A 14,158-nucleotide genomic window follows, 5' to 3' on the forward strand; every position below is an offset into this window, starting at 1 on the left:
AATACAAATGCTGATAAATAATTGTTTTGAAATATTTCTATATAAAGAGAACTTCTAATTGGACAATATTCAAATCTTTTAAATAAAAAAAAATATATACATATAAATTTCGCACTTGTGTTATCATTGGGAATTTTTGAAGAATTATTTTGGTTGCTACGTTTATTAAAGATTATAAACTGTATATGTAAGTACATTTGTGTGGGTAATATTTCCTAATTAAATCATAAACGATTTAGCATTGTGTTAGTCCTCACAAAATAGTATAAATTAGCTATATAAAAACATGTTTGTGTAATCTAAAATAATATATTATACTGAGTTTTATCTCTGAGCTTTATTTTAGTTTTGATAAATAACAAATTGGTTGGATGTGAACACTTGAGTCAACAAACGACACTGTATAGTGAAAGGTGTATACATATGTTTGTGGGTGGGGAAAATACGCTTGCAATATAAATTGGTTTGAAATTGCATTTAATATGCAAATTATGCGAATTTAACACTCCGCCGTCGATGGTTGGATGTTAATTCAAGCGGGCCCCATAGCATGTGGTTCCAGTCTACTAGATTGCGCGAGAGTTTCTTGAATGTATTTGTTCGCACTATATTTGTCTTATATTTTTGCATCAACATCTTTTTAACATTAGCATGTTGATGAGCATGTTTGTTATGTCCCATCAAAAAAGTTAAGAAATTAACAAAAACAAGAAATATGATCTTTGTTTTTGAGTTAAAAGAATGGCAAATGCCATTTGCTATTTTAAGTTTACTTATCTTATCGCTTGTTTGTCATAATACGGACATACATATAAAATGTATATAATAAATTCATTGTGTTTTCTAATTATACTCTCGCAACATGTTGCACAGAGTATTCGAGTTTTGTTCACATAACGGTTGTTTGTATCACCCAGAAATAAAAGAGTTAGATATGGGGTTCTATATATATAAATGATCAGGATGACGAGTGAAGTTGAAATCTGGATGTCTGTCCGTCCGTCTGTTTGTCCGTCTGACCGTGCAAGCTATAACTTGAATAAAAATTGAGATATCATAATGAAACTTGGAACACATATTCCTTGGCACCCTGAGGAAACCCGCCCCCAAATAGGTTTTTTGTATATATCTTGCAAACAAAAATATGTATAAATCAAACTTTCTGCAGTCGTTCCTTTTAGCCATTCCCTTATACAGTCCAAAAATGAAAAAAATCGGATAATAACCTCGGCCACCTCCCATGCAAAGGTTATGTTGAAAATGTCTAAAAGTGCGTTAACTCACTAACGAAAAACGTCAGAAACACTAAATTTTACATAAAAAATGGCAGATAGAAGCTGCACTCAGAGTTTTTTACAAAATTGAAAATGGGCGTGGCATCGCCCACTTATAGGTCAAAAACCATATCTCAGGAACTATTCAACCGATTTCAATGTGTCATCTGTGTCTTCACTTATGGAAACATTTTCGAAATAAGACTATAGCTTTTCAAGGCCCCAGATTCATATTCATATTCGGTGAAGAACTCAGTGCCTTATGTTAATTTTTCACCAAAAATTTCGGCAAACCTTTCAGATATTTTAATTTAATTCAGAGGAATTTTTTTTCTCCTAATTGTGTGTCTCTGTTCCAAAAATTATTAAAAGCGGATCAGAACTTCCCCTAGCTCCCATATATTAATTATGGGGGCTTTATTCCGCATATATCGGTTAATATGTGAGATATCTTAGCAAAATTGAGCATATAGTCTAGGGTATAGTGTAGCTAGGTGGGGAAAATGAGTGAAATCGGTTTAGGAATTACAACAGCCCTGATGTATGGTATATGACTTTTCGTTATTCTATTGGACTTTATGCAGAATATATGGGTTTGCTATATTAATAAAATTACATCAATAAATTGCGAGAGTATAAAGTGTTCGGTTGCACCCGAACTTAGCCTTTGCTTACTTGTTTTCATAAACTTTTATTTTCTTAAGTAGAAGCAAGGCAAAGCTAATAGATTCAATTAGATAATAATATATTAAATTTTAGATACTTTAAGCTTTAACTTTAATTAATTAATAAAAAATCAAGAATTAAATACCCATGCGAAGTGCATGCTTACATTTAGAGCTAGTTAAATGTATGTTACATGGGAATGTCACTCCACAGCAAATTGAGCTAGTTCACATCTAACGTTGAAGTATTCTTGCAAGCCTAGCTCGCTCTATGTGAATGCGACAACGCTATTGCGAATTGAACAACGCTCTTCATACGGTTTACATCAGTTTAATTTCCATTTGTGCTAGATTCAAATATGTCATGTAACATGTCGTACAGTTATGTATAAAGAAAACATTATTTTTTTAAGAAAATTTAATTTAATCATTACATAAATATTAATTATACAAATTATACTTAAAATGAAAATATCATTCTACAAGTTCATTCAAACTCGGTAGGAAAATATAAATAGAATTGTTGTTATTGATTATTGTTTGTTGAATAACATTTTATTTATATGGAAAATATAATTAAAATACACACATTTTCGATGCTGCCTTCAAAATGTTTTTATTGAGAACAAGTAGGGAATGGCTAAGTTCGGGTGAAATCGATCATTTTATACTCTCGCATTTATTGATTTAATTTTTTAAAGATAACACAACCTGACCTATATATTCGGCCTAAGGTCCAATAGAATAACGAAAATCATCATATATAGTATGTGAGGGCTGAGGTAATTCCTGAACCGATTTCACTAATTTTCTCACCAAGGTACACTGTATCCAAGAATATTTCACTTAATTTTGCTAAGATATCTTACTTATTAACCGATATGTACGGAATAAAGCCCACCGTATTTTTGAAAAACCTATAATTAAGTATAAGGGAGCTGCGGGAAGTTATCATCCGATTTAGACCGATTATAGTGATGCTACACCTCAAATACAGTATTTGTGTAAAGTTGTATTCCGATAACTTCATTGGTTCCTAATGTACATATATATTGTAAAGTGAAGGAATCAAATGGATTTCAAAATTGAGTTGTATGGGAAGTAGACGTGGTTGTACACCCATTTCCCTTCAATGTCGTTAGGATGTCATTAAAATGTTATGTACCGAATTTAATAGAAATCTGTTGTTTCTGAGATATGATTTTGACCCATAAGTGGGCGATGCCACGCCTTTCTATTTTTTTAATCTGAGTGCAGCTTACTTGCTATTTCTTTTGAAAAATTTAGAGTTTCTGGCGTTTTTCGTTAGTGAGTTAACGCACTTTTAGTAATTTTCATAAAATTACATAACATAAAGTTTGGTTTATATAGCCTTAGTAGTTTACGAGTACCAAATACTTTCATACCTTTGTTTATGGCTATAACACTTTATAGGTTTTCGGTTTTCGACATTGCTTGGGCGTGGTAATGTTCCGTTTTTGCCCATTTTCAATAGCAACCCTCCCACAGTTTCAAGGAACAAGTGTACCGAGTTTCGTCAAGATATCTTAATTTTTACTCAAGTTATCCTTTGCACGGACAGACGGACAGACATCCGGATTTCAAATCTACTCGTCACCCTGATCACTTTGCTATATATAACCCTATATTAGTTCTTTTAGTTTTATGACATACAAACAACCGTTATGTGAACAAAACTATTAGACTCCCCTAGCAACTTTGTTGCGAGAGTATAAAGAGCCAACGAACCGTTGTTCAGTCAACCTTTTTCTATTCCACTAACATATCCATACTTTGAACAAATATGTTGATGCCAATATTTATCAAAAGTATAGAGCACTTATATATCGCGGTGCGCTAACTGACGTACCTTTGCATATTCTTGCCATCATGTATCCCTTCTGGGGCTCCAATCCCCTGTTGATGTAAATGTTTAAAATTTAGACACGTTTTCTTAAATCCTGTAGGGTATATAGAATCATTGATCTGATAGACGGCTTTCGCAATAAATTTACGTCAATAGGTATAAAGTGGGGGTTTTCTTACATCGCTCCCCACAAACATGATGTACGTGTGAATAGGTGTGTGTGTAATTCCCGTAATCGCAGTCGGAGCCGCAGTCACACGTAATGTCACATACTTGGAAATAAATACGACAAGTCGAGCTCTACTTTGGTCAGTTGAAAGTCGCGATTACTCACTAAATGTTCGAATTGAGAATGCAGTTCTTCAATATAATTGGCATTGTCATCATTGCAACCGCATTATATCGCGCTAATGCCATTCAAGTGGATACTTCATTGGGCAAGATACTGGGTACAACTCTTAAATCCCGATTAGGAGCAGATTTCTACGCGTTCCGAGGCATACGCTATGCGCAATCGCCTGAAGGAGAATTACGTTTTCAGAATCCCAAGCCATATCCACCCTGGAAGCCAGCTATTTTGGATGCGATTGAGGATGGTCCCATGTGTCCACAAGTAACGGAAAATGTAACCGATATGTCGGAGGATTGCCTACGTTTGAATGTTTATACCAAGGACTTAAACGCCAAGAAACCGGTCGTGGTATATTTACACCCGGGTGGCTTTTATTCTGTATCAGCGCAGAGCAAAAACTTTGCTGGTCCTGAGAACTTTATGGACCGCGATATTGTATTGGTGACTTTAAACTATCGCTTAGGCACATTGGGATTCTTGGCTGTGGGCAGCGCTGAAGCACCCGGCAACGCTGGATTGAAAGACCAAGTTGAAGCGCTACGATGGATTCAGAGTCATATTAGTCATTTCGGTGGGGATCCGAATTCGGTGACATTATTCGGCTACAGCGCCGCACTAAGGGGTATTTGATGCAAAAAACCGGTCAAAAGTGGTTTTACTAAACTTTGCCAAATGGTATTTACGCCGCATGTTTTACTATTTACAATAACCGCTTCAACCTGCGCAACCCTCCCCCGCCCGCTTTTTACCTCGTTCTCGCCACGGATCCAGCCGGAACCCAATCATTGAGTGTAACGCGTGTCTCTGTTCTCGGCGTTCTCGATTATTTACATAATTTCCTTTGGTTGATACGGCTGCGTGTGGAGATTTACTTGGAAATTCTTTATTGAATATGGAAGTAAAAGGTATGTACTTATGATTAAGACGTATAACAGTCAATTTATTTTTAAATTTAAGCATTTAAACTGATGTTGTTAGTTGCCTTTGCAAGAATGTAGTATTTTTACAAAAAAAAGTATAACATTATTGTTTTTGTTTATTTGTCGGGATTTGTCGCGCCAGAATTCTGGTACGGAAATGTAATTTGGACTTTCTTCTATCCGAAACAGAAGTAAAATTGTCCCCCAACCCACCCCATTTTTATAGGTATTTTTTTAAAGTGCACGGTGTAATTCTATACTGTTCAGATTTCTGAACAGTCATTATCGCTAACACATAAAAATACAGTTGTAATTATAAATATGTATGTACAAATACTCATTTCAATCATCATTGTAACAAATATTCATTTCGGGTATTGTTTTATGCTACATAATATGGGTTGTTTTCAAGGTCACATGCACATTTGTATTCAATTACCTAAATGCACATCGATCCAAAAGGATCGGAAATGACCCTAAACTAACAATAGACAATTGTGTCTGCCCTTGAAAACACTTATCCTTAAGATATGTGTACATACTGTGGGCTCTATAAATAAAGGAGCTCTGGGCAACCAGAGCTGAGTACAATTTTATAGTCAAAACCTTTCACGTCGTTTTAATATTACATATACAAAATACAAATTTTCACAGATTCTGCAGCAATGTTGAAAAATATCACCCGAATGGAATTATACGTTATTATAAAGGAGTACAAAGGAAAAAAAATGAACGAAAAATTCACCTTTCTGGAAGATAGAATTGCTCAGTTGACGTCATGCCCAACAGAGGATAGAAATGTTTTGTCTCGTTCTTTGAGGCATTTCAAGACAGATTTAAAAAAAAAAATGGTCAGCAGCAAATAACGAAGAATGGCTAAGAACAACATTAGAACTTCCTTCGTGGTCGGACAAGCCTGGTCGTCCAGTCAAAGAGTTTCGTGAATTAAGCGAAAGGAGTAAGCGGCGCAGAACTGCAGATTTACGGGCTCACGTACCTGTCGAGGAGTTGACTTTTGCTGCATGTGTAAGTCAGGGCACTTCCGGAAACATACACACTTCAAAGATGATTAAGGAAATAACTTCAACACCTACGAGAGCCAAGAAGATCAGAAATATAATTTCATCTAAAAAAGACCACGTGGAAAAAAAATATACTATAGAAGAAGCATTATCCTTATTTGTTTTGAACAGACTGCTTTTAACATCCGATCCACTTATCAGCTGCAATCGTCCAAAGAATAAGAAGAAACTCATGCCATTTTCCGAGGAAGCAAAATCAATTTTAACTGCAGCAACACCTAATCTCAATAGGTCAGACGAGAATACTGTCGAGGAAGAGGATTCTGATGTAATCAGCGAAGTAAATTATCCTGAAACCGATTAATTTTTTTTAAATTATATTATTTTATTTTCAGTATTTTTTTTTCTATTCTAATCATGTATTTTTATTAATAAATGCTATATATTGATTCAATATTGTTTTTTATTATATTTAAAGATAATATAAGTCCCTAAATAATTATGACCGGTTTTTTGCATCAAATACCCCTTAGTGCGCCGGTAGTTTCAGTATTGGCTTACACATGATGTCACCCATGTCAAAGGGATTATTCCATCGCGGTATTATGATGAGCGCATCGCCATTGGGACAGTTTGACTACGAATCACGGCAGAAGAGATTGAGCGATAGACAAGCGGAATTGTTGAATTGCCCTAAAGAACCCGCTTCTGACTTAGTGAAATGTCTGAAGAAAGTAAGTTTAAAAAGTCCTTAGGAATTTTTCGTAAATGTATGTGTACAGTCTTAAACGTGCTCGTGTACAGTTTTTCATAATAATGGTTACCATTAATACAAAACACATTTCACTTAATTCTTAATGGGTGAAACTCGCCACCATTAACGCGTTTAAGATAAATTATTAATGCATTGTTTGTTATACTCTCGCAACCTGTTGCACAGAGTATCATAGTTTTGTTCACATAACGGTTGTTTGTGTCACCAAGAAATATAAGAGTTAGATATGGGGTTATATTTATATACATAAATGATCAGGATGACGAGTAGATTTGAAATCCGGATGTCTGTCCGTCCGTCTGTCCGTCTGTCCGTGCAAGCGATAACTTGAGTAAAAATTAAGATATCTTAATGAAAGTAGGAACACATGTTCCTAGGCATCCTGAGGGGGTTGCTTTCGAAAATGGGCAAAATCGGTCCACTGCCACGCCCACAAAATGGAGGAAACCGAAAACCTATACAGTGTCATAACTAAGTCATAAATAAAGTTATGAAAATGAAATTTGGAACATAGGATCCCATTAGGGAGGGGCACATTTGGATGTAATTTTTTTGGAAAAGTGGGCGTGACCCCGCCCTCAAATAAGTTTTTTGTATATAACTCGCAAACCAATAAAGCTATATAAGCCAAACTTTCTGCAGTCGTTTCTTTTAGCTATTTCCTTATACAGTCCAAAAATGAAAGAAATCGGATAATAACCACGCCCACCTCCCATACAAAGGTTAGGTTGAAAATTACTAAAAGTGGGTAAACTCACTAACGAAAAACGTCAGAAACACAAAATTTTACGGAATAAATACCAGAAAGAAGCTGCACTCAGATTTCTTTACAAAATGGAAAATGGGCGTGGCATCGCCCACTTATGGGTCAAAAACCATATTTCAGGAACTACTCAACAGATTTCAATGAAATTCGGTATATAACACTTTCTTGACACCCTGATGACACGGGTGGTATTACTTCCCATATAACCCAATTTTGAATTCCATCTGATTCGTTCACTTTATAATGTATTCATAAGGAACCAATGAAGCTAGCGGAATAAAACTTTACACAAATACTGTATTTGAGCTGTGACATCACTTGTGGAAAAATTGTCAAAATCGAACCATGACTTTTCAAGGCCCCTGATATCAAACATGAAGAACTCAGTGCCTAAGGTTAATTTTTCACCGAAAATATAGGTAAATCCCTCAGATATTTTAATGTAATTCATTCCCTCTGAATTTTTTTCTTATAACAGTTTCTCTCTGTACCTGAAATGGTAAAAATTGGGTCATAACTTCCCCCAGATCCCATATACCTAATTATAAGTAATATTAAATTAAGTGAGCGTATAGTCTTCGGTACGTTGTATCTTGGTGGTGAAAACGAGTGAAATCGGTTTAGGAATTACCTCAGTCCCCATATACTATTTATGATGATTTTCGTTATTCTATTGAACTTTATGCCGAATATATGGGTCGAATTGTGTTGTCTTTATAAAATTACATCAATAAATTGCGAGAGTATAAAATGTTCGGTTACACCCGAACTTAGCCCTTCCTTACTTGTTTTTTTTTTTTGCTTTCTTAATAAGAAACCAATGATGGATTTTGTTACAACCTCGGCTCAAATGTTTGATTTCAACTGGAATCCTATCTTGAATTGGTTGCCAGTGATCGAGGAGGATTTCGGACAGGAACGCTTCTTGGTGGAGAACCCGTATAAGACCATACAAAGTTCTAATTTCCAGAAAGTACCAATTATAATCGGAATAACGGAATATGAATTCGTCGAAAGAGCTTATTGTAAGCAATCTTTAAAAATAGTTCACTAAAACTTCGTCACTGACTATTGTGTAATCTGTAGATCTACAACTTAATGAAACAACGAAAAAATGGTTGAATGAGGAATTTGAAATGTATGCACCCATCATTCTTCTGTATGAACGCGATACCGCACGTTCCAAGAGTATAAGTAAAACACTGCGGTCCACATATTTAGGAAATGCCACCTTAGAGTTGCCGAACACGTTAGACTCTTTCGGGAAACTCTACTCGGACGGAATTATTGGTTTCGAATATCACCGATTTTTGGATCTGTTATCTCGTGTCACGACAGTCTATACATACCTTTTTACTTATAAGGGTCGATACAGTCATTTCACTTATAATAACGAGGTTTATGGTAAGTAGTTTAAGATCCATAATCCCAAGGCTTTCTTCTACAACAGATCATAATAAAATGCATATATATCTATCTAATAAATATATATGTACGTATATGTTAAAGGTGCTGTACATCATGATGAATTGCTATACCTCTTGCATGTACCCGTCAAGACACCGCTTTTCAAAAAAACTGATCCCGAAAATGGTGTTATTGAAAATTTAACTCGCATGTGGTCACAATTTGCTAGAACCGGGTAACGCATAGTATTTAAGTGTATAATCAGAAAGAGTATGAAAATATTTACTTATTTTTAGAGATCCGAATAATGCGACAGATGAGTATCTGAAAGATATCAAATGGCCAGCTTACACCAACGATAAGAAGCCCTATTTGGTAATAGGAAACGACTTGGATGTTAAAGAGGGTGGAATCTTCTCACAGCGATTCCAAATTTGGGACGAACTATTTCCGGTGCCAAAGTTCAATAAATGTCACTAATTACTTACATAAGTACACATTTATATTGATATTGAAAAAATAAAAAAAAATGATTTTTGAACATATTCTTAGGCAAATATTATGTACGTATGTTCGCAGGTTTATTGAAAATGAAATTTAAAACTTTTTCAGTATGTATGAACAAACCAATATTGAAATGGAAAAGTCGAGTTGCAATGAATTTTATTACAATTTCTTGCTTAATATTCGCCTTGATGCATTTCCACATTTTGGATGCCACTAAATGTAAAAATATGGAACAAGTGATGAAAAAAGATGAGGACAGAGGAAAACAAATACATGGAAATAATCAAGATAATGAGACCAACCATCATAAACCAAATGGCAAGACTTGTGTATCACACAATAAATCTAGATCGAAGGACGAAAAAGTGCTGGATGAGAAGGGCACTCAGAGTGCCAAGACGAAAGAGGATAATAAGACGCAAGACAAGAACGACACGAAAGACAATAATCTAAGTCTGTCAATTAAGTTAGCATATACTAAAAAGTTTAGATTATTGACTGACTCGACCGAGCAGTCAAGTGAGGCTTCAGAACTGGGTTACAATGGTGACTTGTACGATGTGTTTAAGAACCGCTTAAATCAAGTTTTTCGAGAATTGTACAACAATGTTAACTCGCCGGCGGTTACTCAGCCTCCACCGCAGGTCGAAATTGAAAATGACAAGCCCAAGAAGCGGTCTGCAGTTAGTAATTGCCTATACGAGGAATTCAAACGACGTTTAGACAAATTCAATAATGAGTTTATGGAACCCGCTAAAACAATTAAGCGCACAAGCGACGACGGTTTTTCGACCGGTCGAGATAGTGGTGGGAAGCGTTCAACAGTGCTAGAAAATTTATATGAGGAGTACAAGAAACGTCTCGATAAGCTCGGAAATGAACTTGGGTTGGATGGTGAACAAGTTTTCGACAGAAGTGGACGTGGCGCTCCCGGCATGATACCTTTTTCAACTCTCAAACCTGAGAAGACGCCTAAGGACATTGAGGCAGACAAAGCTGTCGTACGTGATTTTTATGAAGAATATAAGAAAAAGTTAGATCAACTGACTCGAGAACTATTCAAAAAGAGTAATGAACGCATCTGTCGCACATATGGAGATCTCAGTGAATACGATCTTACTTCCCCTACGTTACAGCGATTAGTTGCGGCGGTGCAGTCAGATGACACGAAAGTTATACCTGGAATCTTACGAGATGGATCAGGTAGTTTTGAAGGATCCACTATCCTTCTTAAGATCGATAAAGCCATTGACAATATAGACAAACAGCAGGACAAACGAAGCTTGGGTGCCACTGAATTAGGTGCGACGATTTTCGGTGCAGATTCATTGAATTTTATGACAGGCACGACAAGTGGTGTCGGCTCAACAGCCGGTGCTTCTTATCCAGCTGTGTTGACTAAATCAGTAGATGCGAATTTGGGACTTTTGGGCAATACAGCGCCCAAGAATTTGCTTGCCTCGGTCGCTTCAAAAATGAATATGACGACACTAGATTTGGCTAAAAAATTAGCGACGATGTCCAATCCATTAGAATACGTGGCGAAGAAGGATCCACAATTGGGTGAAGAAATGCAAAAGTTCATAGGTTTGAGCGGTAAGAATACTTACAAAAAATATATATATATTTGTGGTATATGTATGTCGTTTTAGTCAACAAGTTGAACCAAACTCCGATAGGCAAAAAAACGCCACTAAATGAGGTTGCTGTAGTCTCGGGCTTACCTCTGATGGGACCGGACCAATCAGGAGTGCCAGCACCATTGATGACTCAGGATTCCCCATTTGCTGGGATCCCAGCTCTTGCACCAAGAGCGGCTGCCACTTCCGCACCCGCACCTGCGACATCCGCTCCAGTTACAACTACTATGGCCCCCATAACCGATCAAGACCAATTGCAAGCTAAGCCAACTATGAAATCTCCAACATCATATCAGTCCAATGACTTCGAGGCCGCACGCATCGCCGCTGTGCTCGACAAGGTTCTAAGCAAGCTAGAATGTATCCAATCATGTAAACCGACCCCAGAACCAGTAGACGATACTTGCGAACCAGATGGTAAAAAAGTGTCATTAAAACTAAAATTATAGGAGTTTAATATTTCCATACTCAAGGTATGCCATGTGATGTTGTTGGTTCTTGGAACTCCTATCAAATGGGATTACGTTTTGATATTACCTTGACACGGGCAGCAGACCGCCGATTGGGCACAGCTGAGAAAAACAACAAACTCCTAACAGTGGAAGTGGGCGAACGTGTTCCGCCACACGAACATCATATTATTGATAATAGCTGGAAGTTTATGGGCAGCGCACTAAACCAACAGGGTGGCCCGTTCTACCTTTACTCGCAAAATCGCGAACTAAGTACCGTGGCTACCTTTATAGGTAGGCATTTTACATTATTCTTTAGCAGAGATTTTCGCGGCTTACATAGCTAATTCATTTGACTTACAGGTTTCTGTCGTGTTTGTGGCGGCATTGATACAATTTTTGGGTCATGGACAATTATGGGACCCTCTAAAGACTGTGAGGACATTACAACTGCACTGGAGAATAGGCGTGACATTTTCAGACGTTATAATATGGAGAACAAACGAAATCAGCATTTCAAGGACATGCTTTTCGAAAAAAGCCAATATTCCAAACCAGATTGTGATGCCCTCAAGAGAGGATGAGTAATAATTTTCCCACTGTACCTTTTATTTTGCGAGCGTTTTTCATTTCATAGTTTGTGAGATACATTTTGATTTGTTGTTTAATCATGGTCATGAAATGCCGGAAGGAAAGCAAATAACATCACTAGTTTCGACCATCGTTTGATGGCGACCTTCAGGCGCAATTAGATGTGATTTAGGCTGAAATCGATTATGGGATCGGCTCTTGATCTTTAGCCTCGACCAAAGGTCGAACAATACTCTTTATATTTCTTAATGTAAACTACCATGGACAAAGGAACAAAGAGGTTTTAAAGATCAGTTATGCTAGCGTAGAATTTCCGGAACTTCAAATACTTACAGTAAAGTACCAATATGAAGACATTTTGCAAATAAATAAAGGGACCCAAGTATTAATAGTCAATTCTTTATTTTTTAATAATGTTTCATTTTATAATCATAAATTGTAATAATATATATTTTACGTATTATTTAATATAGTATATAGTATATTTGACTGTGTGTGTATGTGTTTATGGACAATATTCAATGTTTGTATGAAATTATAACAAAACTAGAAACTACAATCGAACGGAAATAGATAATCGAATGAAAATGTTTACATTTAGTCAATTCTATCCGAATTTCAAAATGTGATCATTGAATTCCCATATGTTCCTCCATTACCTTTTTGAGCCTGAATGGCTGCACAGTTCCGTCTTGTCAGTTAATCAATTGTTTATGACTTAATTACATATTGAGTGGTAGAAATTACAAACAAACAAACTAAACTAGAAACGACCAGTATGTGGATAATATACTATGGATGCATGTATGTGCGCATGTATGTATGTATGGGTATTTGCGCTTTGCGTTGTTTGAATGATGCTCGATTGCGGTAGATGATTTACTCCGATTCTTTTGCTATTTACAAATCCGCATACAATATAAGCGAAATACCTATGCCGCGATCGTATTCTTACCAAGAGCTATATGTACATATAATGACTTCCACGCGGTTCAAGACAATGTTTGCCAGTTCTATTTAATTGCTACAGAAATATTCAAATTTGAAACATTTGGATATATTCAAGTCCATTTGCTTAAAATGATTCATATCATCTGCGATCCTACAATTTTATTTACATGCCATACGATAATATTTGACTCGATAAGATACATTTGAAATAGAAGCGCTTTATAATTAATTGCAATCCACGTTACTTAAATATTGATTCAGTTTTCAATAATTTTAACACTTTTTAATTTTCTTAGCATTAGATTTCACTAGTTTACTCTGTACGCTCAGTTCTGGTAGTTCGTTTTACATAAATGTAGATTTATTTATACATATAATATAAAGATCCAATATTGAACACACGCTCTGTTTTGAACTTAAGTATAAGTGAATTTATTTATATTAAAAAAAAAACTATCTCATTTAAGCTTGACTCGAAGTAATTATTCACTCAGTTTGAGGCTATCCTGCAGGGGAAAACAACTGTTCATGCAGTCAACAAGAAAATCAAGGATCATTAAATATCAATAAATTTACATGCATGTGTATATATATATATATGGATAATCGCACATCATATCCATCTGGGTGTATGTGCCCGATTCAATATTGGTCACTTTTGTTATATCTAAATTTTAGCAAAACACACACACAAGTAGTCGCAACATTTCCACATTTCAACAAATTGCAGAGAGGAGCAAAATTTCAATCAAAGTAATGAAAGCAAAATTAAATGTAAAAATTCAGTATGCGCAAATAAAGCTCGCCCCTGTGTGTGTGTATGTTGTATAGTTTAATATAGAGCTTTTAAAATGTATCTATCTGTACATTTACATTACAATACATATTAGGGAACATACAAATTAAATTAAATGGGATTGGATTTATTGTTCGATGACGAACGACTCTGGATTTGGTTATTCTTAATTA

At 35.8% G+C, this 14,158-nt stretch overlaps 2 protein-coding genes across 2 annotated transcripts; both read left to right on the forward strand.

Moving 5' to 3' along the window:
- The first annotated feature begins 4,108 nt into the window (after nucleotides 1-4,108).
- LOC105214319 (juvenile hormone esterase) lies at nucleotides 4,109-9,593 on the forward strand. Its single transcript, XM_054225145.1, has 6 exons — nucleotides 4,109-4,765; nucleotides 6,635-6,834; nucleotides 8,456-8,666; nucleotides 8,728-9,045; nucleotides 9,151-9,283; nucleotides 9,345-9,593. Exons 1-6 carry the CDS (start codon nucleotides 4,144-4,146, stop codon nucleotides 9,526-9,528), a joined length of 1,668 nt encoding a protein of 555 aa, XP_054081120.1. The 5' UTR covers nucleotides 4,109-4,143; the 3' UTR covers nucleotides 9,529-9,593.
- Nucleotides 9,594-9,617: 24 nt separating this feature from the next.
- Nucleotides 9,618-13,031, forward strand: LOC105214386 (uncharacterized). Its single transcript, XM_011187770.3, has 4 exons — nucleotides 9,618-11,151; nucleotides 11,208-11,612; nucleotides 11,669-11,941; nucleotides 12,011-13,031. Exons 1-4 carry the CDS (start codon nucleotides 9,618-9,620, stop codon nucleotides 12,229-12,231), a joined length of 2,433 nt encoding a protein of 810 aa, XP_011186072.3. The 3' UTR covers nucleotides 12,232-13,031.
- The last annotated feature ends 1,127 nt before the right edge of the window (nucleotides 13,032-14,158 follow it).

The sequence above is a fragment of the Zeugodacus cucurbitae genome, chromosome 2 (assembly GCF_028554725.1).
Source record: "Zeugodacus cucurbitae isolate PBARC_wt_2022May chromosome 2, idZeuCucr1.2, whole genome shotgun sequence".
Lineage (NCBI taxonomy): Eukaryota > Metazoa > Arthropoda > Insecta > Diptera > Tephritidae > Zeugodacus > Zeugodacus cucurbitae.

What these genes read in the sequence shown, in the direction of transcription:
- LOC105214386 (XM_011187770.3), top strand. Translation starts at nt 9,618, where the DNA reads ATGTTCGCAGGTTTATTGAAAATGAAATTTAAAACTTTTTCAGTATGT. An exon ending in AAAGTTCATAGGTTTGAGCG is followed by an intron (nt 11,152 to 11,207) that starts GTAAGAATACTT and finishes ATGTCGTTTTAG; the next exon opens with TCAACAAGTTGAACCAAACT. An exon ending in CGATACTTGCGAACCAGATG is followed by an intron (nt 11,613 to 11,668) that starts GTAAAAAAGTGT and finishes TCCATACTCAAG; the next exon opens with GTATGCCATGTGATGTTGTT.
- LOC105214319 (XM_054225145.1), top strand. Translation starts at nt 4,144, where the DNA reads ATGTTCGAATTGAGAATGCAGTTCTTCAATATAATTGGCATTGTCATC. An exon ending in TAGTGAAATGTCTGAAGAAA is followed by an intron (nt 6,835 to 8,455) that starts GTAAGTTTAAAA and finishes TTTCTTAATAAG; the next exon opens with AAACCAATGATGGATTTTGT. An exon ending in ATTCGTCGAAAGAGCTTATT is followed by an intron (nt 8,667 to 8,727) that starts GTAAGCAATCTT and finishes TGTAATCTGTAG; the next exon opens with ATCTACAACTTAATGAAACA.